Source organism: Phodopus roborovskii, unplaced genomic scaffold (genome assembly GCF_943737965.1).
Source record: "Phodopus roborovskii unplaced genomic scaffold, PHOROB, whole genome shotgun sequence".
NCBI lineage: Eukaryota > Metazoa > Chordata > Mammalia > Rodentia > Cricetidae > Phodopus > Phodopus roborovskii.
The window spans coordinates 44045235-44071529 of NW_026126407.1; the positions used below are offsets into that span (position 1 = coordinate 44045235).

At 43.8% G+C, this 26295-nt stretch overlaps 1 protein-coding gene across 1 annotated transcript in view; it reads left to right on the forward strand.

Moving 5' to 3' along the window:
* Dock2 (dedicator of cytokinesis 2) overlaps nt 1–26295 on the forward strand; it is a 391208-nt gene that overhangs the window by 312554 nt on the left and 52359 nt on the right. Inside the window, exons 30-33 of the mRNA XM_051180962.1 lie at nt 6129–6207; nt 12581–12681; nt 12772–12830; nt 22807–22955. Of these exons, the coding sequence (XP_051036919.1) occupies nt 6129–6207; nt 12581–12681; nt 12772–12830; nt 22807–22955 (388 nt within the window). The remainder of the gene's footprint in view (nt 1–6128; nt 6208–12580; nt 12682–12771; nt 12831–22806; nt 22956–26295) is intronic.

Here is a 26295-nt window from a genome sequence, read left to right on the forward strand (position 1 = left end):
CTTAGTCTATAGATTTCTTTCATATCCTGGCTACAAGGATGTCTCCATTTATGGAGCTTTTGAGGGTTGCTCATGATATCTGCATATTTGTTAAGCACCCAGATCAACCCACTGTTATAAATGCTTTGCATGCATTAGGTCCCCTGCATCTCACAACACCCTTATGAGGTAGGACCAACCATCTACATTTCATCAGTGGTGAAGCTGACTTACGCATGGTTGCAATGCCAGTAAGAAAGAGAGAAGACATTCAACTTGAGCCAAGTTCTGAACCCGGGCTTCTTTGCTCTGTGTCCCAGGGACATTTATCTGAAGAGCTTCAAGCAGACATCTGGGCAGCAGCCCTGAAGGGGAGACAGCCTGCCAAGGTCATTTAGCCAGTTTGCAGACAGAACATGTACCATGATTTAGCCTAGTGGGGCATTCACCTAAAATTTGATTTTTCTCTTCCCCAGAAAGAAACAACCCACTTACATATATCACTAAGTAAGCCTGGACATTGTAACTAATTAACTTGCTTTCCTCATTTTCTTCCTTCTAATCTTTTCTTCTTTCCTTCATCTCTCTCCCCCTCTGTTATTGACGTCACTGTAATCAATCTATTACTAACTCCGATTTGGGCTCACATGTATGTATGGGTTGTCTATCACCTGTGTTTCTGTTTGTTGGTGGATGGAGGGAGTTTTCCAGCTCCAAATTTCTCTCACAGTGGGGTGCCATTTGTGAATGCAAAGGTAACGACATGTCTACTGTAAGAAACATTTTGTCATAGAACATTTTTCTTTTCGGTAAGATGCAGCATTCAGAGTGATCTGATTTACATGACATGTTTATATTTTAAATGATCAAGTTCTTCATAATGTTGTAAATTAACACAATTATGCTAGGAAACCTCTCTTTTCCCTCTTGAATCTGTCCCCGATCTGGAATCATTGTACTCCAAGGGGTCTTGCAATTTAAACACATTTCTATGGCTTCTCTTAACGCAGTCAATCAATGTTTATTGAATGTCTAAGGTCTAGGGAGGGCACAAATCTGTTCAGGCTCTGATCCTGAAGACTATCTTCTAGTAAGGAAAATCATAAGTTTGACCACAGAAATGTGCCCAAGTCCTTCAGTGACCCTCATGAGAGCAGAGCCCAGAGACTGTGGAGGCATACAGGCTGATGACTTCCTGGGTCCAAATCCTGTGCCCTACATTAGAAAGTTATTGACTTTGGGGATGATTTTTAGCTGCTCTGGACTCAGTTTTCCTCACTGTAAAATGGGATTAGCAATAGCTCCCATCACATAGGATTGTGGGGTTTATGTGACTAAAATGAAAAAATAATTGGTATAGTTATTAACACAGTGTTGGCACATAGCAAGATCTTTATAGCTATTGTGTCTGGATTCATCTAGAATTCTCCATAGAAGAGACAAATACAGGTGGACCTTGACTATTGTTTTCAGTGATTCATTTCAAGATACAGTGCCAAGCACATAATAGGAGCACTGGTATATCATAGCATGTGGCTCTAGAAAATCAAATACTTATATCATGGTTCTGTGGACGAGACAGCAAATTGCTGACATCCATTCCTCCTCCTCCTGCCTACCCAAGGCTATAGTGAATATTCCTTCTTGGAGTCTTTGCCTCCTATGATATACCTCAACCAGAAAAAAAAAATGGGAGAAAAAGACAGAGACAAAAGATGTATTGTTCATGTTTTCTTGTAGTGTGTGTGTGTGTTGGTACATGTGTGTGCACACATGTGTTTGAGTGCCAGTGGACATGTGCCATACATAGCACATGTGTGGAGGATGAGGGACAAAGCACAACTTGCAGGCATCAGTTTTCTCCCTTCCACCATACAGGTTCTAGGGACCTAACACAGTTGGGCAGGCTTAGTGACAAACACCTTTATCTGATAAGCCATCTGGCTGGTTCATGGTTCCTTTACCCTACATAGCATAACTACTCTTGAAGTACAATTGGCTGTGAGATCCCAGATTTGGTGAGCCAGCTAGACCCCTAGGGAAGTGTTGAAGGCACTCTAGGTAAGCTGTGTCTGAGAAGCTGCCTCTCTCTAAGCCAGTAGTTCTCAACCTGTGGGTTGCAACCTCTCTTGGGGTTGCATATTAGCTATTATCGTTACTATTCATGCCAATAGCAAACTTAGTTATGAAGTAGCAACAAAGTAATTTTTTGTTTGGGGGTCACCATAACATGAGGAACTGTATTAAAGGGTCTCAGCATTAGGAAGGCTGAAAAACACTGCTTTTCCTCTTGGTGCATGACCTTGAGGTGTTGTGATAGAAGTGGCATAAAGATTCTGAAAAAATGCACGCCAAGCTCAAGGGAAGCATATGCGCTCCATCCCCTAGGCATATCTATTGCATCCATCCTTAAGTTTTGACCAATAGAATCAGCTATAACCTATGAAAAGGGAAAAAGAGAGTGGAAATCATAGAAGTCCTCTGCTCCCCTGGATGATACACTCTCCAGAAGAGGATCCCCACTCTCTTTTCTGCTTTTATTCTTATCATACATACAACTTGGTATGGTGGGGTGGCGCTGTGCTGTCACATCAGAGTACTTCCAGCCTCACATTTCCTCATTGCTGGAGGTGGTGGCAGCAAGCCAAGACCCAGGAGAATAGTTGACTGACATTTGTCCTCCTTGTGCAGAGGCACAGGACTCTCAGCTTCTACACTGCATCTTACTGGATCTTCACACTTGGCTCCTCTTATCGATGATGCCAGTGAGTGTCAAGGTCATAGTTCAGAAGGATGGGAAGTTGCCCAGGCTAAGCTTGCAGCTGCTCTTGCAGTAGCAGAGCAGACATTCTGGGTACCATGTAGCTTGCTAACACACCATGGATAAGAGGTGTTCAGTTGAGATTTGAAAATGAACTTTGTTTAAACAACTTATGTTCATTGCTAAGGACAACTGAGAGTTGAGTGTGTTTTTATTCCTACCCTCTTGAGAACAGTTTTTAAAGAGGGGAAAAAAAAAGCCTTATACTCCCTATCGCAAACATAACACAAGAGTTAAGTGGGATTCTTATATTCAGCATGTGGCTATCAGAGAAGCCAGGAGGAGGGAATACAGCTGCTTCTTGCCACCACCAGCACCTGGCTGATCAGTTTCCAGTCACTACCACAGCCTCTGGGCATCCCAGACAGGTTTAAACTGACAACCTAAATAATGTCTGTCTGGAGTTTCTGATAGCTTTGTTGCTACCAAGAATGTATAAAGCCCTCATTTGAGTATCACTTATCGGCTCCTGAGATGTTTACGTACAATATGACAGCCACTCAGTGCACTTCCATCTAGAGAATCAGATAACTAATCTTTAAGGAGAAAATATAGATATTGTTTCAAAGGCATCTTAGCAAATGGGGGAAAATAAAAGGCAAAACCAAAGAAATCCTGCTCTTTGACAGCCTGGCAGGGTGGTGGATTTTGTGGGATTTCCCATTTCTGTAGTTGTGTGGTTCTACCTGACTCAGACCTGATTGCTGGTATTCCTTGTTTGCTGTTGTCTTTTTAACACTTGGTGTCTGGTTTTACAAGGAGAATTGGGCAACCAAAAGGATTCAACTGGCTACTGTGCAGTTGTGGACTCTGGGTTAGGTACTGTGATTGGTACCCACTGGGCACCAACTCCAGGGAATGGTTCCCTTACCACTGTGCAACAGGGAGGAACCGGAGACTTCAGAAGGATAGTCACATGACCCAAATCCACAGAGCTGGAACACATAGGGGTGTGTGCATGCTCTGAATTCTGTGATCCCAACACCAGAACATGCTGCCCTGTTTTTCCCCCTAACAAACAACATGGTAAGTAGTTAATGAACTGCCACTACAGCCCAATTGACAAGAGGGCCCCCACAAGGTAAATAGTTGAGTATTCATCATGTTTAACCCAGCCAAAATATAGCATCGGTTTTTCTGCACAGCTCCCTGAAAGCTTCTTCTTTTATGTTTTGAGATTTCTCTGGCTTCAGGGTGCTTTGTGTATCTGTAGGAGGGGTGTGTGTGTGTGTGTGTGTGTGTGTGTGTGTGTGTGTGTGTATGCACTGCCCCCTTGGAATGAGTGATCCAGAGACAACTGAAGACAGTAAGAGTGGTATTAATAGTTCAGCTGATTTGTCTCCTAGGTAGGGATACTTCTGATGTGCCAATGTGGCTTCCAAGCAGAATGGATCTCCAATTATTACCCATACTCATCAGCACTTCCTATAGTGGCTTCCTCTTGTGCCTCAAGCAGACTGTAGGTATTTCTTGGGACCAGCCATTCAGGAGACAAAGAGATATTGATTGCCTGCTGCTTATCAAAAATGGTGGGACCAAGGTGGTAGAGTGTTGGCCTAGTGAGCATACAGGTCTGAGTTGAATCTGCAGAGCTGAGGAAAGAGGACAAAATCATAAGCATAGGCACACAAAGGAGTCTTGGCCACATCTCAGCTGGAAGGCAGCTATAAAACTCCAGAAGACTAATGATTATGGCTTTGTCCCCATCTGTAGCAGTGGGGTGAATGAAGTAGGTGGCTCTAGATCTATTCTGAAAGCAATTCTGAGGATGTGCCCAGACAGGCAGAGTGTCGGGTAGGAGACAAAGCCATAGCCAGTGTTATCAGAGCTGGGTATCTTTCCTCTTCTGGGAGCAAGTGTGTGTGCATGTTCGGAGGGGGAAAACTACCAAGAGAAGTGGGAGTGGGGACAGAAGGGCTGTGATAGTTAGCTTTTGTGTCAAATGCAGAGAGCTTAGATACAAGCTGGAGCTCACGGGATGAAGATACAAACTGGGAATTGGGCATGTGAGCATGAGATGTTCCTAATCCCTAAAGTGTGACTTGAGGGAGAAAACAGACACTGAGCCATTCAAATGCATCCTTCAGGATCACACAGAGGGCTGCAAATGAAGCTGCAAGGAGCATGCTCAGGGCCCAGCCTTGTGAGCAGCTCATGGCCTGGTATAGAAGTTTGGCTACATGGAGACAGCTAAGATGTCAAGTGTGGTAAGAAGAGTACAGACAGTTCCCAGAGGGTGAGAAAGTGGGCAGTGACCTATGCACAGGAGAATGAGCAAAGGTTTTCAGAAGTTGTGCATTCTGGCTGTTTTCAATGCCCTAGACTTCAGATGTCCCAGGATACGATGAATGTGTCCCATTGAGGTTGGACAGGACACCCTCAAGTATGCATCAAGAAAACATAATTTTAATTTAGAGGAATTGGGACAGTCTATAAAATGAAAACATGTCACTAAGTACCCGGGAGGTGACCTGAATCACAGGATAATAGTGAAAAATAAGCATAGGAAGAAAGGTCAGGACCAAGGCTTTGAAGATCATTGAGTATAGAGAGAGAGTCAGATTGTCTGTGGGCAGTGGAAAACTATGGAAGACAGCAATGAGGCTGTCCCATAGGACCAGGTGTCCCTGAGAATGGCAGAGGCATAGAAGGGAGGCCTTGGGGACAGTCGGTAGGGAAGGAGGGAGGGAACCAGGGGATCAGAGAGACCTGGAGGGTGTATTTTGACAGCAGGTACCAAAATATGAAATGTAGATGATATTTGACTAGCACTGGGTCTTGGAAGAAGGATTAGAAATGAGGTGCTTAAAGGAGCTATGAGGTGCATGGAAGACTGACCACCGGAACATTGCCTATTATGGAAAAAAAAATCTGAGAAACCACAAAATGGCCCATCAATAAGAAACTGATTAAATAAGCTGTGATGCAGCCAAAGAGTGGACTGCTCTTTGGTGATTAAAAACAATGACGTGTGTGCACTCACTAGTGGAAGGAGCACAGGATTTATTATTGAATAAAACAGGCAAGCTATGAAACCACATTCATTGTGTAATATCATTTATCAAAATGACATCCTGAAAGTATCATTCATATAGGTACTTCTAAGGAGACCTTTGAAATGATGTTTGAATGTAAGAAACACAAATTCCTAAAAAGTCAAATAGACAGTTCTTGAATTCTAGCAAGGCAACCACAACCCCTGTGATGACCTGCACTAGTCCCCACCAGAAAACCAACCTTGCTCTGGGAGAAGGTGGGGAGATTTTAGTCTGTTGTGAAGAAGAGAAAGGAGGCTTGGGTGGTTCAGTAACCTTGTTTCCTCTTCCAGGGTCTTCCTGAGAGCTATCAACAAGTTTGCAGAAACCATGAACCAGAAGTTTCTAGAACACACGAGCTTTGAGTTCCAGGTGAGTGTGAGGTGTTGGAGAAGCTCAGCACTGTCCAGGCACCATTAGGCTGATTATTCCATCAACCACCTGCAAGCACTCAGAAGCCTTGCAGATGTCTCTGGAGATGTGCAGAAGGGAATGGGAAGGGAGAGGAGGAGCTCTGATGCTTTGACTGGGATACATATGCAAATGTAACCTCCTACAATAGAGGCTCTCATTTACTCACTGTCCAGCAGGTGCCACCTTTCAAAAATGTAAATTTTCTTACTGCTTTGTTCACTGGCGCCTAGAAATAGCCAGTCACAGACACTGAAGTCTGGTCTCTAGCAAAGCTTGCAAGTACATCTCTGTGACTTCTCAATTCCTCCAAATGTCATTTTGGTGTGCATGCTCAGCCAAGACTCAGGGTCTCTGAGACATTTAGGCGATGATAAGAATGTCCCTGGGGTAAGTAGAGTGATGTCCCTCCTGGGGCCCACAAAGAACATGCTCTTTAATAGCTGATGGGAATGTCTGCATGGATGCCTATGCATGGCTGCAGGAGTTAGAGAGAGAAAAACAAAACAACAAAACAAACAAACAAACAAACAAAACAAAACAAAAATCAAGCAACTAACCCAAAACAAAATAAAACAAAAACAAAAGCACCTATACCCTCAAAACTCCTCCAGGAAAGTCTTCCACCTTAAAGCCTCTAATGGCAGAGACTAAGGGAATGGAAATCACCTAGTGCAGTAACTCAAGGCCATTCTGTTTCCTGCCTGCTCATCTGAGATGCTGTGTTTCTATCACACTGGTCTCTCCAGCTCAATGGCTCAGGCAAGGATGTCATCCCACCTGAGGGATACATCTGTAAAACACCAGCTGCCGTCCCACTTCAGGAGGCCTTCCCAGGCCAGGAGCATGCTAGAAAGCTTACCAGTCAGCTGCTGTTGGAAGACTTGCTCCTTACAGAGTCTGTCCTGCCTGGCACCTCTCTGAGGTTTATTTGTTCAGTGACCCTGTGGTCACGAGGTCGCATCTGGGCCTCTCAATGGATGCTTCTTTGTGGCACTGGCCGGCATTTGAAATCATCACTCTTGCTCCTATGTTCCCATGCATGTTTTCTTTCCTCTTTCTGGTAAAATGTGACTAAACAAGAATAAAAGCCTTGTGTTCACAGCCACTCTGTGCTCTGTGCCTGGTGTTCAGTGTGTCACCTGGGCTGAGACCTGTGCTGTGCACCCAGCTGGGAAGATGGGTTAAGATATCTTTGCTGGGCTGAAAGGATGAAGGTCCTCTTTGAACAAACTTCTTGCTCTCTCCCATGACCTTTCAGTCAGATCAGGGAACTGAAGTGACCGATGTTCGTGATCAGAAAAGCAGCTGCCATTTTCCCATAGTTTATATGGTAGCTCATAAGAAATCACTCTAAGGGCCAGCCCCCCTGCAAGTTTGATTGCTGCTAGCTAGCTTCCTCCCTTAAGTTGCAGGAGTGAAACCATAAGCAGAGGGCCTGATATCAATGCCTTGGTGCATTTGGAACTAAAACCTGTGTTGGCTCATGTAGGCTTCCATGTGGAACATGGCACACTCTAGATTCAGAATGTCACTACAGTCTTGGGTGAGGGTTTCTCTCTGGATAATATATCTTTCACAGGGCAATGAAACATGTCACTCTGGCTGTTTAAAATCAAGAGAAAGGTTTCATTTCCCTTAAAATGAGCACAGATGCCCACAGGCTCCACTTGCAACCCTGTTCAGAGAAGTGGATATTGCCATTGTATTTGGTGGGACAGCTTGGAACAACATAGCTGGGAGCCAGAGAGGCAGTATGTGACAATAAAAAAGCCAGCTGGTTTGTCACTTTCCCCTGGTGTCAGCAATTCTAGCCTCTGGACCTGCTGCTCTGACTGCCATTCTCCTCCGTGATCTTAGACAGGTACTTTCCCACAACAGGATGGGCTCCAATCAGTCCTCTATGCCATTCTTTCGGGTTCATACAATTTTCCTGAAAGAAAATTTACACACGAAAAATACGTAGGAAATGGACACCGCATGTGTACAAACATTAAACTTATGAAATCAGGTGGTCTTGCGCAAAGCATTTCACAGCTCTGTACCTTGGTTTCTTCAGTGTTAAATGAAGGTGCCATTAGTGTCTATCTCTAAGTGGTGTTAGGTGAAATGATTCATGTGAGACACTTAGAATGGTGCTGGCAATATAAGAGCCATTTAATAAATGTTACCTAGTTAGCATCATTTTGATGATGGTAGTGATGATAGTGACGAAGATGATGATGATGGTGATGGCAACAGCAGTGGGGGGTGAGGGTAGGGGGGGTGGGCAGTAGCAGCTGTGGTGGTGGTGGTGGTGATGATTGTAGTGACCTGAAAAGTATCAGGGCTAGGAACTCAGGCCAATTCTTGACAGTCAAGCCAGCAGGGAAGCAGCTTTTTGATCACACAACATAGCCCAAGGCTGTCACACCCACAGGATTCTGTAAACCGTGGAAAAGAGCCAGGAACACAGAATCAAATAATTCTTTTCTAATGAGGCTTCCACAGATATTTTGTAAAAAGTACCCCCAAAACTGGGTCATTTTTCAATATTCTCTTTTTCTTACCCCCTCCCATTTTTTCCACCCCCATGTGAGAATGGATTTGTTTTCAGTACCCTGCCTAGAACACCCTCAGCTCCTTCTTGTGGGTTCATGTATTATGCATGTGATACCAGCAGGAACCTCCTCTGTGTAGAGCAGGGGCAGGGAAAGTTGATTAGCCCTAACCTCTCCTCTGAGTGGTGGCTTTGCAATTCAAAGGGCAAAAAGCCAACAGTTTCATGGGTACCACTCTATAGGCGCCAAGGCCTGGGCATTATAGCAATGATGATTTCTGCTGGGACCAGAGATCAGTGATGCCCTCTGGATGCTGAATTTGTGGCTCATGGCTGTTTGTAAGGTCACAGAGACCAGAAGAAGGTATGAATTAACCTTTCAGGATCTGGTGCTGAGGGTCCAGGGTACTTCATCATGGAGTTCCTCAATTCTGCTACTAAGTATAGACTCAAAATAAAATCAGTGCCAAGGGGACATTATTCATTCCTATGTTCCTATGTTCATTGCCATGGTGTGGACATGGCATCAATCTACATGTCCATCAACAGAGCAATACATAGAGGAAAGATCTTATACACAATGGAATACTATTCAGTCATAGAAAATAAAACCCTGTCTTTTACCTTAGCTTAAATAGACCCTAAGAAGATTATAGTAAGTGAAATAAGCCAAGGGCAGGAAGACACATATTTTGTGAGTTCATTTATATGTGGATTCTATGAAAGTCAATTTTGTGGAAGTAGCAAGTAGAATGAAAAATTAAGAAAAGCCACGATGGAGGGATATATTCTGGTATCCTTCCAAGTAGGAAAGCTATGCGGTCAGTAACAATGTATGTCTTAAAGTAACTAGGCTAGAGATTTTACCAAAAAAATTCAGGTGATGGATATACTAATTGCCCAGTGGTATACATGTACTTAAATTTTCCATTGAAGCCAGTGAACTTGCACCATGATGATGTGGTAATTTAATTTGAAGACTTTTAAAACAACAGAGCTCAGGAGTGAGGTCAACTTGGCTCCCAATGCCGCATTCACCAGTAGAATGGAACAATTTTCTTCCCTGTGGCTGTTGTTTTTTTAATATCTAAGGGAAGAGAAAAATACAAGTTTTGTCACTTCTCACAGGGATTTTTATTGTTTTTAAAATTTGTCTATGTATGTGTCTATGTGGGGGTTATATGTATATGTGTGTGATACTCACAGAGGCCAGAAGGTGGCACCATATCCCCTGGAGTTACTTGCATGGTACCATATGGGTACTGAAAACTGAACCCAGATCCTCTGCAAGAACAGCTAGTGCCCTTAACCACAGAGCCATCTCTCCAGCTCTTGAAGGGGGGTTGATAAGAATACATATAAAGTGTGGCCATTCGTTGTGAACTCATTCCACAAATACTGCTTTGATACATGCTTGGTCTAGCACACAGCGAAACATCATGTCTATCAAGGTGACCAAGAAAATGAAGTCTTTGTCTCCACGAACATAGAAAGTAAATTCCTTGGTTTAAAATATGCCATGAATGCTATGTAATGAGGATGGATGCCAGCAGATCTGCTTTAGTGTGCAATACTGGGGGAAGGCTTTTGTAGGAATTGATGTCTAGACCTATATTGCGAGAATACATGGGAGTTTGCCAGGCAGGGTTTCCTCATTTAGTCCTTATAACTATACCCTTTGGGGCCCATTATCCTCCATTTTCCAGGTGAAGGAACCAAGGCTCAGACAGGTAGGGTAACATGCTCTTGACAGTGGTGACGGTAATTAGATTGTAGCCCTGGAAAGCATCCTAACAGTATCCACAAAAACAAACAGCAAACAGTAATACCTACCTCTGTCCTGCAGCTCTCTGGTTCCAGCCCAGGGAATGCCCATCACAGAGAGAGACACTCAAGCACACAGAGGTTTAGATGAGGGAGTTGACACAGTGCTACTAGTGGAGGTAGACAAGTGGCACTATGGCCATGTCTATACGTAGGGGAATGATTAAAGGTGAAAAGACCCTTACAGTAAGAATGCTATGCGGCAATAAAAGAGAGTGAAGCACACCTGTGTTGCTACTGGAGAATGACAATATAGACAGGTAAAGAGAAAAGCAGAGAACAGCAGGCCTGTTTTTGAAGGATGCCCGTACATGTATTTATTTAGATACAAAAGTTCTCTGAGAGGATACCAAGTCACTAGTTCCATTTTCTTCTACAGAATTAGGCTATGTTTCAAGACAGGATAGAAAATGATGGTTTGAGGCTGGAGAGATGGCTCAGCTGTTAAAGGCTAGGCTCACAACCAAAACTATAAGAAAAATGATTTGTTATTGAAACATTTGCTCTTATTCAACTTTTTAAAATAATATTTATGTATATTACTTCTATGACTTTTTTGGCTAATTAAAAAATAACTAAATTCGCCTTATGTCTACTAGTGATGTAGCTGTGTGTGGTCATGTGACACATCTGATTCTTAGAGCTTCCTGCTTTGACATAACACAGTGTAGCTTATAGAAAATGGTGCCCCAGACAGGCTATTCTCTGAAAATGGACCTCTCAGCCTATGGAAGGGACAGCTTTTAGCAGTCATGACCTTGACAGTGATGGCTATATGCAGCTTGCGATGGGCCTGCTTGAATGGAAAGTGACCAATTCCACCACAGGGCAGTCTCTGTTGCTGCTGGGTCTGTCCTTTTGCTACACAGTGTACAAAGACTTAGCAAGTCAGGCATCTTAAAACACTTTCCCTTGAGCATCCAAGTTGCTAGGCTCTGCTTTGGTACAAGAGGATCCACTTGGATAATGAAAACAACAATGAGACCGACGGGTACTTACAAGCTCTTAGTGGTCCATGCCCTGTAAACAAATCGTCTCACGCTGCCTTTACTGCAGCCCTCTGCAGTGAGTACCAGGTCACCCCAACTTTGCAGATGAGTTTGCCAAGGCTCAATGACACCCAATCTTGATCTTCATCTTCCTTGTCTGTGGCCCATATCAATATTGCCATCTCCTTGGTCATCCTTCTGAATATTTTCCATATGTATGTGTTGAATGCTTGTTCTGCTCTGTCTCACCACCAGCTGGGGGAGCGGATTCTACCAGTCTCTTTCACAGTCAGCAGCAGATCATATACCTGGGATACTTAAGCAGCTGAGGACATACAAGCTGGTAGAGAAGGGGTTCCAGCTTTAGAGAGCCCCCGAATCATGTTCACCGAGTGTTTTTGTTTGTTTGTGTTTGTTTTTGGTAGCTGTGTCTCTGGGCCTCACTCCCTATCCCCTGGAGGTGTGATACTGCTGATGGTCCCAGAACCAGGCTTTAAGTCATTTGAACAGAGGGCACAGAAGTGCAAAGACAGAATGGATTATAGGCTGGCTCCTAAGAGTTGTCAGGTTAATCGGGGAGGGTGCCCAGGAAGCTCTGCCTGCCCCAGTAGCCTTATCTTCCATACACCTGTAATTTCAGGGCAGGAACCAGCCCACCAGTTGGGGTGAGTTATTTGTCTTTCAAAAACTAAAACAACAAAAGAACCACCACGACAAAAATCCAGATCTAAAATTCTCCTCAACCAAGCACATTGTCAGAGCAAGGCACGGCCAGTGCCTGGAGAAAGCCATCCATTGTCCTTCCTTCGGCCAGGATGTTAATTTCAGAGTCTGTGCCAGTTAGAAAATTGCAGAGCACACAATTAAACTAGTCTTGCCTCTGTCGTCTGCCATCTTTATAAATTATTCACGTTACACAGTGTTTAATATGCTTCCTCTCCTTCAGACCCTCTCCATGACTGCTCTCCTCTTTCTCTTACAGCTGTGGAACAACTATTTTCATCTGGCAGTGGCTTTTATCACCCAGGACTCTTTGCAGCTGGAGCAGTTCACGCATGCCAAGTACAACAAAATCCTGAATAAGTAGGTTGCATTCTTGGATTTTCTGAGGGGGCAGGGCCTCATGAAATGCACTGGAATAGGGTTTGAAGCAGGCATTTTTGCTTTTTCTAGGTATGGGGACATGAGACGGCTCATTGGCTTCTCCATCCGTGACATGTGGTATAAGCTTGGTGAGTAGGCACTCATGTCAGAAAGATACATCTACATGCTTCCAGGGTCATCCTGAGGACCAGTCCCTACCCTGTACTTCCCAGCATATGTGAATCTGCTTCTGTGTGATGTTCCTGAAGACCCATGGAGTCCAACAGGAATTAGTAAGAGGGAGGAGGATGCAGGGCCACTGTGGGAATTGTTTACATGCATCACAGGAAACTTGCTGCTGATTGGCAGTGATTATTCTATATTCTGCTTCTTGTGTGATGTAATGCACAAATGTGTTCAAACCTCACAGAGTGGGGGAATGGATTCTCACAGAAATGACTCCAGAAGCTGCCCCTTGTCACAGTGAGCTGCAAGGATGGCTTGTGACTAATGGTGAAGGGAGAGATGGAAGCAGAGGGACATTCTGAGTGAGGCATGGACTAAAGAGATCATATAGAAACTTCATATTGCACCCTGTAGAACCATCCTCCTTTCTCTTACTGATCAGAAAACTTGAAATGAGAAGTTGCTTGCTTGAGCTCAGACAATTGGAAGTCTCAGAGTTTTCATTCTATGAGCATAGGAGCCATTAATCTTGCTCATGGATCAAATTCTGGATGAAAGATGGATGGAAGAGTCAACTAAGAGTGAAGAATTCCATCTCTGACATTTGGCTCTCTCCTGGACTCTTTTGTGTATAATTGCTCTGCTCTGGGCTTAGCTATTGGCTCTCTGTAATAGAGGCATTTATAAGGGGATTTGTCTCTTGGCTTTAACCTCTATAACCATCCTGGGCTTTGTTTCTCACTTGCTCAGAACTCTTCATATGTGCTGGCCCCCATCAGATAGTCTGGATAAGGGCTATCCTCTGCTAGGAGGGAGAGTATGATACAGTAGATAGATTAGCAGTCTCATTTCTGTTGTTGTTAGTGACATGAGACGCCAGCCAATACCATACACTTGATGATAGGGATGTCATGAATTGGCTCACAGAAGCAGAGCAAAGGACCAAAGCCCAGAACAGACTGTCACAGTTCTGCCTGCGGACTTGTCTAGTCATGTACAAGCTAGCCTCAAGCAAGAAAACTTAGCATCCCTTGTCTAAGTAAAGGAACTAACACCATCTCACAAGTGCTTGTGAAGGTCATAAGAGCAAAGACCAGGGCGAATGTATCTGTAGAGGCCTGCACACATGTGTCAGAATTCTTATTCCTAGTCTTACTCTGGTCCAATAAGATGGAACCTAATTAGGTTGTGCTGGCCCCTTTGTCACCAAAGCTTAGTCCAGTATACACCACTAAGGCCCAAAGAATAGGGTTCAGGCAGTAATCCAAAAGAGTAAAGTAGGGAAAGCCCTACAACCCATAGAGATTCTACAGTGCAGGTACTGCCAACGTTTGGAGTAGGATAACCTTTGACTACAGGGGCCATCTGGGGTACTAGGTTATCTCTCGGGGCTCTATCCTCTAAGATTCTGGCACTCTCCCCGGCTGTAGTGATTGGAATCTCTTCAGATATTGTGACATGTCCCCTAGGGAGTATCTTCTTATTGTGTCCTTTGTCTGGCTACTGTGGATTAGGGATGAGCTATCAGAAATACTTTGTCAAACATCCCATTTGTGTTAGTTAGCTTTTTGTAACAGTGAGCCATGATAGGGAAGAGGACAACTTGGAAAATTACTTCATTTGACTTCTGGTTTTGGGACTTCAGTCCACCAGCCATGGCTCTATGGATTCAGCACTGTGGTGAGCATCATGGCAGCTCGGGAGAGGGAGGCAGGGACTCCTCATCTCGTGCTGGAAAAGAAGTGAGTTGGAGGTGACAAAATATAGTCCCCCACCATCCTACAATGACATACAGCCACAAACCTCCTTCTCCCAGCCAGGGCCTGTCTCTTAAAGTTTTGTTATCCTCCAGGAAATAACTGATAGAAGCCAAACCTTTAATTCTGGAGCCTGTGTGTGACATTGTATGTTCAAACCCTAGCACCATTGCTTTGCAATAAGGCAGAGAGAAGGGGGCAGGGGAGAAGGACTGTAGGTGCAGATGCGGTGAGGGACAAGGGCCTGGAGAAAAGTGCTACTGAAATGCTTCAGCAGGAAGCAGCCACCAAAGGCTGCAGCTCTCCAGCTGCTTGCCATCTGGCTAGAATGCAAGCAGATCTCTACCACATCTACCAACGTTTTACAAAAGAAGCCAAAAAGCTGGTTCTTTGAAGGCATTTTCCAGGGTGTGACTATCAATGATTAATTAAATGCTTTCAAAATGTTGCATGTTCCCAGTGCAGCTTCCCTGTTTGTATATCAACAGAAAGTAGCTGATGCCAAAGTGGGCCTCTGCTCCCAGCTCCCTACCCCAGGCTCTGCCAGAGTCACCAAACAGGCTCTGCACAGCCTGCTCTCCTCTGAACATCCTTCGCTGCACTGTGTTGCACACAGAAGATTTTATTTAGATATAGATTATGTTTTGGCAGGGAGTCTTGTACTTCCAATTATGCTGATGAATGAAAAGCTGTTACCAAATATTCCACCTGCTTAGAATCACAGAGCACCAGACCTGGAAGGGCCCTTTAGAGATCATAGTGTCCAGCATTTTTCAAACATTTATTTTTAGTTAAGGGCCAATAAAAAAAAGAATTCATGTTCAATAAGTAAATGGATGAAGAGAATAAATATTATAATTAAAGTGAGCAGGGGCACAAAGCAAAGCCTGTTATAAATGGCTTTCTGAGTCAGCGCAGACCCCTGAGGATATCTGAAAAGGGGATTTTTATGATCTGACCCTTGTTTTTACCAGCGAGGAAACTGAGGCTCAGAGAGGAGAAAGGGGCTCATACACAAACCATTTGGTGGTTTGGAGGTCGAAACCAAGCAAGCATGTGGGCAGGAAGACTTGCTCAGACTCATCACAGATTTCTTTTCTACTCAAAATGCCTGCAGAATGAATTAGCACAATGAAAAGACCTATCCCGAGGGTGCAAGAAAAGAGCCATCGGTTGTGACTGCCCACAGCAATGGTATTTGCTAGGATGGGATAGCAAGGAGTTTCTGACCAGCAATTGTAAGAACAGAGAGGTTCAGGCCACCCTAGGTGTCAAAGGGAGCTAGAAGTAGCCTCTGGCATTGTCATCTCAGGGCTGTATTTCCATACCACTATGCTAAAGAGCCGGTCACAGAGAGCACCATTGCATTTTCCTTCCTTAGATCAGAGAAATGATGGCTACTGCAGGAAACAAAATCAAAGGAAACTGCCCAGAGAGCCACCCTTCATCTCTTGGTCAGAATTCTGAGGAAGAAGAATGTGCATCAATCCAAAGGGATCTTCCTGGTGGCAGTGTGGAGGGCAGTGAGCACACATACTCATATACACACATGCCAGGCTTCCGTTCATTAAGGGCATGGCTACTTTCCCCTTCCGTGTCTCTTTCAGGAATAAGAGCAGAAATCTGAGGCAGGGAGTATGAGTGTTTGCCTCATTGACATCCTGCTCCGTTGCTCTGTGGGATTCTGGTGTTAGCACACTAATGAGATTAGTTTGATAATCCACACCAGGACCAAGCTCTGAGTTCATTAGGGACTGATGTAGTGAGACCACTACACAGCTAATGATGGGCATTAAACGGCAGCTCATTGAATAGCTGAGCTCTCCATAGCAGCCTGTGCTGATTGCCCATGTAGTAGCTCTTCTTCTCTTCCTAGCTGACTAGATCCTGATAATGTTTTTGTTTTTGTTTTGTATTTTTGGGTTTTTTTTTTTTTTTGGATTGCAATTTGCTCAGCTAACAATGCCTTGGAGTAGATGGTGGTCATGTGACCCAGATCTGTCCCCCACACACACACAAAGAAAAAGCATCAGAAGCATACTTGTGTATATTCAGCAAAGTATTTCTTCAAAGAGAGAAGGGGGTAGGGGAAAGGGAGAGAGAGAGAGCACAGTGCATCATTATTTTGCCCTTCTTTTTTTTTTTTTTTTTCTGGAAAATGACAGGATTGTTGGAGAGACAGCAATTGTCTTGATGCCTTGAGGGCAAAAGTCATATTCTGAGGATAGAGGTGATACTCAGTTCTATCTTCTCAGATTTCACAACTCTGAGCTGACTATCTTCTGAGGTTTCTTTAAGGAAGAAAAGGAGGGTTTTGGGTTGGCCTTGGTAGCTGGATTTTCATCACACCTCTAACTAATAAATCAGCTATTTGGCTCTCTGATCTTATAGGTCATGTAGCTCTGATAGGTCAACAGAAGCAGAAGGGCACACCCCAGGTCAACAGCAAATGGTTCCTTGAGCTGCAGTTGGAAGAATTTGTCTTTGGACCCCAAGTTTAATGTTCTCATGAATAATATTTTCCAGAGTTTACATTTTCAAATGATATGAAATAGTTAACTATTTTCCATAGAATATCAATAATAAGTAAATCATCATGGATATTAGTATTTGAAATTGTGCTTTAATGCTAGCAGCAATCAAGAGACTCAGCATCAGTATCTTCATCTTATTAGTAAAGTCTGTAGCAGCCATGTGATTGTAGAGAACTAATTGCATCATTCTTCTGGGAAGAGTCTAGGCATATATGTTTTCATGCTTGCATGTATGGGAGAGGAGTTCTTGGTAAGGAAGACTACATATTGTTAGGGAACCAGCCATTTAAGGGTTCATCCAGTTTGTGTTTTGAGTTTCTTGACCAGTACCAATGGTATAGCATTCTAACACTGGATTTCTGCTGGGCATGGGGTAGTACTCATTTTGAAATATGACTTTGCATTTAATATTCCCACATTCTCTTGGTTTAATGCCAGGCTGATATGTTAGCAGTCATAATGGGAAAGAAAGACAGTGGCATCTTGATCACATGTGTGGTGGGATGACCACTCCTGGCAAGCCCATGAGAACAACTGGGCTGTTACTTTTATACATCTTCTTCATAGCCAAGTGAACTACAGTGGTGGTGGGGGGCATTGAGAGGAAATAAGACATGATTCCTACCCAACAATGAAGAACCTCCTGTCTAGGTGGGGAAATTTAGAATATTGCTGTTTAAAATGAAATGATATAGTTACAGAGACCATCAGGGAAATGATGTGTTTCCTAAAGTACATCAGAGTGTGAGTGGTCCACCTCAGGGTTGAAGCAAATATTCAACAAGGCAAGTGTTTCAGGAAAGCAACCTAAGTAAACACGCTTCTTAGCATTGAATGATAGGCTGCCCAGAAGAAATATGGAGTGGGGTTAGAGAAAACCTCCATCCATACATCTATACACTTAATAGCAAACACTGAGCACTGTGGTAGACAGAATAACAGAAGTTGTGAACCACGATACCTTAAATAGCAAAGGTTACAAGTATATTCAAATCAGGGATTCTTGTGAGGGTATCTTGGAATTTCCAGATGGGCCCAATACAATTACAAGGTCCTTATATATGAAGAGAGAGACAGGAGAAGGAGAACCAGAAAAATTTCAGGAAGGCCCAATAAGGATGAAGGTGAGAAGTCATAAATCAAGGAATAGAAGGAGACTCTAAGAGCCTGATAGGGGAAGGAAATAGAATCTCCCTTGGACTTCTGACCTCAGTCATGTGTGTTCATACTTTGGTATTTTAATACAGTGAAACCCATTTTAGACTTCTGTTCTCCAGGAGTATGAGATAATGACTGAGTTTGAAGTCATCAGTTGGTTGTGATTTACCACATCAATAACAGAAATCCAGTACAAGCACCTTCTAAAGATCATGTGATTGAGGTCAAAACTGAAAACAGACTAACAACACAGGCCTGGCCTCACCAACTCACCCACACCACTGTGAAGTCAAATATTGGTTGCAATTCTATAATTAATGTCTGTTAAGATGAAGTATCTATAGAGTAGAAACTTGAGGCATGCAGAGAGTCTAAGAGGACTCTGTAGAGTGAGTGAGCCATGGATTATCCCAACAAGGATGAGCCTGTTGAAATAGAATGTGAACTATGAGTCTTGTTTTAAATACTGTAGTACCTGCATTAACTGACCTAAAATGCCAGCACTTGGGAGCTGGAGACAGGATGGTCAGGAGTTTAACTTAATCGTCAGCTACATAGGGAGTTCAACAGAAGTGAATTAGGGTGTAAAACAAAAGGTTGAGCAGGCCATAAGTGTCCATGAAAGGACCCAGTGGCTTTCATGTAGTGGGATGTTATTTTTTTTTTTCATTCTGCTCTTTCTAGAACCCAATATAGTGCTGAGCCCAAAGAATCCCCCTCCTCCACATCACCATCTTTAATTAGCACTAATGCTGCTGATTTGTCTTAAGTACCAGACATTGAAAAGTACTGTATTTCTGTGTCTGCATTCGCCTGTTTAAGCTTCTACCATGTACAATGGGATCCTGGATATCTAGGGGTATGCACAGTACCACAAAACCATGAAGTAGAAGGAATGAGACCTGATCATGGGTGTCAGCCTCAAAGATTTCCTATGTCTGAGGGAAGCAGGACCAGGCACCTTCCTGTGCTGCCGGGAGGGTTTTCTAAGCTGAAGTTCCAAGGATGGACAGCCACACTCACTCTTCTTCCTTTGGACAGAATGATGTATTATTATTATTATTATCATTATCATTATCATCATCATCATCATCATTATTATTATTATTATTATTAAAGAAATAAAGTTCCTAGGAGGCCTACCAGACTCTGAAATCCAAGACATCATAACTTGCGCTTGTAGTTTGTTGTATATGTCAGGGTCTGTGACATGTATTGAGCCATGTAGTCCTGCCTGCTTCTGTATTAGCCTCATGGGATCAGCAACCTGTCCAGCTTCCTTCTCAGACAGATTCCCTATCTTCCTTTCCGTGCTCATCTTCCAAGTGACCTCAGATTCTTGTGTTCAATTGTCAGTCTCCCCTGAAGGAGCAGTAAGCAGTGTCATAGAGTAGATGAGCAGTTGGATGTGAACACACAGGAACCCTTCGCACCCACGTGTAGACTTTCCCTGAATTCCCATTTCCAATAGAACCCTTCCAGCACCCAGCACTGCCGCACCTGGAGTTAGCCTGCTGGACCCTGACATTTTAAATGCCTTTTCTAATCATTGTCTCTTCCCAGTGGTATCCAGCATTTATTATATAAAAACCCTTTGAACAAATCCCTCTCTTTCCTCCCCTCATTCAACAGTAGGTGTGTTTCTTGAACAAGAATTCTTTTCTTCTAAATGAGTTTCTATTCCGTTAGCTACAAATGTGTTCTCTCTGTGAGACTTTGTGCATATGTGTGTGTGTGTGTGTATGTGTGTGTGTGTGTATACATATATACAAATCCATGCACTCATTTGGTTATTTAGACAAAAATTTCAATGTGCCAACAATTGTTTTGAATAAAGGAATAAATTTTTTAGGAACAATGTTAAGCGCCATTGCAATCATGGTGTATTTAAACAGCATCTCTCTTTCTTTTTCCCCATTCTCCCAAATATCTGCTCAACAGACTACAGAGAAAGCAGGTCAAAGGTATCTAAAAAAATTCCTAGTCCATGGTGTCTCCATCCTTTACGTAAAGCATTTTAAATACATCCCTATTGAGCTGGCACCCTCTGATATTCTACAGGCCTTTGTTGCATAAGCAGCATCCCCATCCTGGTTGCTTATCTGACAGCTCCAATTTACCTTCTGCCTAATATTGCACTCAACGTTGAATTTTAAAACCCTCCTGTTGTTTGAAAAAGATCTTGAAGGACAAAGTCAGAAACCTGTATTAGCAACCACTACAAGCCAGGTGGAAGAAGTAAGAGTATTTTCTTTTTGTCTGTTTGGGCCAAATTGAGGAACTGAGGTTAAAATTTAATTCAAATGCCTACAGTGATGGAGCTGATAGCCCAGAAAAGCATTTCTGTGCCATTCAACTCTGCCCGACTTCCTTGTTTACCTCTCATAACTTTAGGTTTCCTTAGGTGATGCCTCTTTTCCCTTGATTTGGGGAAAATCCTCCAACATGACATTTTAGGATGAATGGGAATTGCTTTTCAAGGGCCCTTCCTCTTAGTTCTTTTTTTCCCATTTTAATAAAAATGAGCCATGCCAGTCTGCACATGGTGCCACCAAAGTTTCTGTACCCTCAGGGACCCTTTGCCCCAGGTCCTTCCTCACAGTGGATGAAACCAGGTTGGCTGCTGCACTGTAAAGCTCAAGGGGAAAGAGGAGCCACTATGGATGGCATATTCATGGTGTCAGTTTCATGGGGGCCATGGCTGGATTTGTCTACCCTCAGTCCATGGGGACTCTGCAGTTCCGAGGTGCTACTCTTCATTCCTCACCTCTGTGATATTATCATGTTCTGGGGTACAGCATGGTGATAGCAGGTAATACTCATGATGTATGTCGTGTGCCATGCATTGACCTGTCAGTTCACTGGACAATGGCTTTTTTATGAGTGAGAGGGGAAATATGAATATAAATGTGTACATAGATGGCATGACATACATGTGGAGGCCCAAGAACTACCTTGAGTGTCAGTCCCTGCCCTCTGCCTTGTTTGAGATAGATCTCTTTGTTATGTTTCTGTAGCTTACACCAGGCTGGCTCATCTGCCAGCAGTCCCTGGGATTCTGCTTTGTCTTCCCATCTCCCTATATTATCACTGAGATCATATACACTGGTGCTACATGGCCAGTTTTTTTTGTAATTTTTTTTACATGGGTTCTGGGGATTCAAACTTGGGTTCTCATGCTTGGGCAGTAAACCCTTTTACCCACTGGTCCATTCCTTCAGCCCACAACTCATTTATTCTTAAAAATGGCCCTATGCCACGAGTACTGCTGTTGCCTTAAAGTTGTAGGTGAGGATACTTAGAGGCCCCCAAAGGTGAGACACATTTACTCAACATCACACAAGTAGTTAATACTCCCCATTTACAACTCAAGGCAATCTGGTTCCAGAACCAGTACCCTTAGGTGTTTTGTCTTTGCCATGGGGCACTGATTCAGCCTGGTTCCTGTGCCAAGTGCACACAGATATAATTTCCCTTGTCTTCTCGTGAGCTGGGTTTGCTCAGCTTTCTGTGAGACTCATGTCCATGTTAAATAATTAGTGACTGAGAGAGCCAGGCAAAGAAAGCATTTTCCTCAATGCACAGACACTGCCTGGGTTTCTAATCTGTTCTCCATTCAGGGCTGCCAAAATGACAAGAACAGGAAGCAGGTATCAACTAAATGAATCTGTAAGGGAAGATATTTCAAAGTTGGGTGAAAGTTTGTAGAGTGGGCAGAGTAGGTATCTGTCTAGTTGGAGTGGAGGGTGAGATGCATGGGGGGCACCTGTCTCCTTGTGTCAGAGCAAAGACAGGAGCCACGCAGGGGAAACAGGTGGTGAAGCAGCAGAACAGGTAAAGCATCCCCAAGGAAGGCCTTGAAGCCACAGAAACAAGGCAAGTTCGTAGTACTGGAACCAAGCTAGCTCGGCTGAACTGCAGACAGAAAGGGCATGCCCTGCAGCAAGACAAAAGGCTTCAGAGGTTCATCTGCCCCAAAGTGATAATTTAAATTCTACCCCCACTCCCACAACCAAGCTATTCCACAGTTTCTTAGCAAAGAGGTATGTTTTACTTGTTTCATAGAGCCATTGTTAGAAACATTTTATTCAGACCATAGGAGCATGGCTTATGATGCAGACAGATTTAATTCTAAACATGCTTATACATGCGCCACCATCACTTCTTTTCAATAAAGGCTGTATATTGCAGAGGCATGATGCAGGTGGAAACCGTCACAAACATTGATGCACTTAGACATGCCGTTGCTATCAGCCTTCATGTGCTATTTGCCTTCATAAACAGGACTTGTTTATGATGATTCTTGTTCCTCTCTTGGCAAGCCAACCTATACACAATGGTCAAAGCTGCCTGGCTCCTGGTAAACAACAATAGAAATATTAACTAGTGTTTTGACTTCATTCATCCATTCTTCCTCTCCCCCAGCTTCCGGGAGCAGGACCTATCTGTCATGGAACTGTTTCATGTGCCTCTATCCCTCTCCTTTGCAGGACAGAACAAAATCTGCTTCATCCCAGGCATGGTGGGACCCATATTAGAGATGACACTTATCCCCGAGGCTGAGCTCAGGAAAGCCACCATCCCAATCTTCTTCGACATGATGCTGTGTGAATATCAAAGGAGTGGGGCTTTCAAAAAGGTAAAAAAAAAAAAAAAAAAAATTAAGGCTGGAAATTCATGCCAGCTTCCCTAACCCTCAGCCTATTTTCCCATGGTGATTCCCTCCTTCCAACTGCCTATGGCCTGGGCTTTATTCAGAGACTTCAATAGGACAGTGATGTTATTCATGTGCCCAGAATGAGCTGGCAGATCACCTTTGGTCAGTGTTCTAGCACGGTTTCTGACTGAAGCCAAGATGAAAATGCACTCTTGCTCTGTTCTTGTTCTGTCCCTTTCTCAAGATGCAGGATTCTCACTTCTGGACCCATAGACTACCTAAATGTGTGTCTTAGATACCGATCCTGCCATATAGTGCTAGCTCCCAACTTTATCTGGCATATCGTCTTCCTGAATGACTTTGAAAATCTACATTATCTAGAAAGAGAGGGAGAGAAAGCCCTATTACCCAAGTGTCACGCTCAGGCTGTACTTCAAAGTGGACAGCAAATGGAGTTAAGAGGCCTGTCACTCAAGAAGCCCCTGTGTATGTCAGGGGCTCAAGGCTTCCTTCGGTATGTTAGTCAGAGCCCATGTAAACTGCAAAAGTCCTTGGCCAAGTGTTTTTATTAGAAATCAAGACTCCTAATGAATGAGGCAGGTGGTTATGATCAAGGCCAAATCATTCTAGAAGTTTGGCAGGGGTAGAAAGTGTCCATTCCCATAGCAGGTGCCTGAACCGTTTAGTCACTTGCTTGTTTAGGAAGGTTGGTCTCAAAGTCTTTGCAAGGCTGCCTGAGATCTTCCCTATCATTTTGATCACTTCCCATGATCCCCACCCTCTCGTCCAGTTGGAGCTCTGAGTTGTGCACCTTCACCCAGTATTTCTGCCTCTTGTTTCAAGCCCTATCTTGCCTCTGAATAATTCTCCTTAAAAGACTTCTCTAAGAGACAGATTCCAAACTCTGCTCCCTTGGGGCCCTTAAATGAACCATATTTCTATGGCCCTTCCCTGGCTCACTGTTTCTCAGGTTCCTGTCCATCAGAGGCCATGCCTGCCAGCCCCACGCCCCCATCCCTTGTCAGCCATTCCCCGGTTCTCTATATCTCACTGGTCCTATAGGGCACACCCTGAGTATTGTGTCCTTTAAGAGGGCTTTGCTTCCCTGCTTGCCATTTTGTATATTGAGGCATTGACTGTTGTATCCTGCCTATAGTCGTTTCTGTGTATTGGGCTCTTCCTCAACTTTATCTAATCAGAATAGTGACAGACACTAACCAGTGTTGGCGGTGTGGCAGACATGGTGTGCACTTTCCTTAGCTTTATCCTCGTAGTCTCTCTTATTACCTTTGAGATTGGCAACACCAATGCCTATCTTAAGGAAAACAGAGTAGTGAAGTTTTCAACTGGTGGTTGGCATCTCAACCAGATGTGTCCAGGTTCTTGGTTTTCAAATCAAAGAATTGAAATGCAAGTACACATAGATGGCCAAGGAGCAGAGTCACAATTCCACAGCAAATGAATAACACAGTTCAGAATTACTGTCAAGAGTGCCTACAGGCCACAGGAGTGAAAGAGTGCTAGGAGATGGCTCATGTGGGAGCTTCCCTTCATAGACTAGAGTAAGGAGGGCCAGATTACTAAGATGTGTAATTTGGGTGCTTTGCTATTTTGATGAACAGATTAGAGTTAAAAATTTTTTTCTACTCTGCATGTCCCTTCCCATGAAGCATCTGATTTTAAGCATACTCATGTCTAAGTATGCATAGATGTAAAATAATAAATAGGAATCATCCTCTCAAAGGTCATGTATAGAACAGTTTGTCTTGCTGTGCATGCAGCTCAAACCAGTGTGGCCTGGATGAAGCCCCTACCTTCCTACCAATGTATGGCTGAGAACAGCTTTGAATAAAAATGATCTACAAAATGGTAGTTAGGGACTGAGAAACATAACATTTTTCAGTGGAGTATATGTGTACCTTGGTGTAGGCAGAAGTCTTAGATCGGTAGGTACATTGTTAGGAGAGGTTTTGTGTGTGCGCGCGTGTGTGTTTGTGTGTGTGTGTGTGCATAGTACATGCAAGTGGAGATATAAGGTGTATGGATATAATAGACCACTAAGTGGATTCCCAGGTGACTAAGCTATTTCCTATGCTTACCTTCCCCAGAAAGCATACAACTAGTGAGGCAGAGCTTAACATACACAGGTTAACATTATTCCTAAACCCATGTTCTACCCACTGTATCTACCCACCAGTATTTTCTAGTAAACACAAGCTGAAGGAATGAAAGCCAGTCTCTAGGACAGTTCTTCTTCCAGGGTATTCCATGGAACACTGGTCCAGCAATACCCTCCAAGGCTGAGTGTTTCCAGTGAGAGGCCCAAGGGCACCACTGTGCATTGTAACCCTATTGGAGATTCTTGGTGCACACTAACCAGGAGCTGACTCATTGAATGACTAATAGGTCTGTTTGGTTTCTCAAATTTATGCATGTAAGACCTATCTATTGGGCCCATCCTTCTTCCAAATCCAACTCTGAAAAGAGTGGTTCTATATGGAATAGGGGACTAGTTTGCTGTTATGGTGCCTTTGTAAACAGATACTCTGAATGCCCCTTGGGGATACTGGTCACTCCCAGTTCCCAGAAAGACCAGCTTCCCCTTTGCAGTTAGCCTGAAAAGAAGTCAGGCAGGAAAGTGCAGATGGAGGAAAGAACCCCACTTGATCCGTTGGGCTGGAGCAACCTGGAGGTGACAGTGCAGAGTGAGTATCTGAAGACAATTTAGGATCAACTGCCATTTAAGAGAAAAATGAGTCTCTGAAGCACGAGGCCGCCTGAAGGTACATGGCCTTAGGTGAAAAGCCATTCTGCTTCCCTTCAGAGAAGTACTTGCCATCAGCCAACACCTTGGAAGAGGTCCTGAACGTGGGTGTGCAGAGGAAACATCTCTGTACGTAATGTGCTAAACAAGGTCTGGTGAGTGTCTGATTGAGACCTCATTGTAAGCAATTGCTTCCTTTGCTGCTCCCTTATCAAAAGAGACAGGACAATCAGATTGACTAATGGGGCAGGTACCCTTGTGAAAACGACCAGGAATGTTTTATGAGGGCTCAGCTGGGAGAGGAATTGGCCCCAGGTACATGGCTTTGGGCTCAGAGCAAGTGGCTGTGGAAACTGTCCTCTGTAAAGGAGTCAGGCAAGGGCCTGGTGAGCCCCCAAGCAGCTATGATAGCACCCCCCCCTAAAAGAAAGAAAGGTCAGAACACAGATTGGGGTCTAGAATGCAGGATATCTTCTGTGCCCACCAGCCTAAGTACATGACTCCTCAACAGTCTGAGAAGAGAGGACCCTGTGTCAAGCTAGGAGAGCTCTGAGGAAA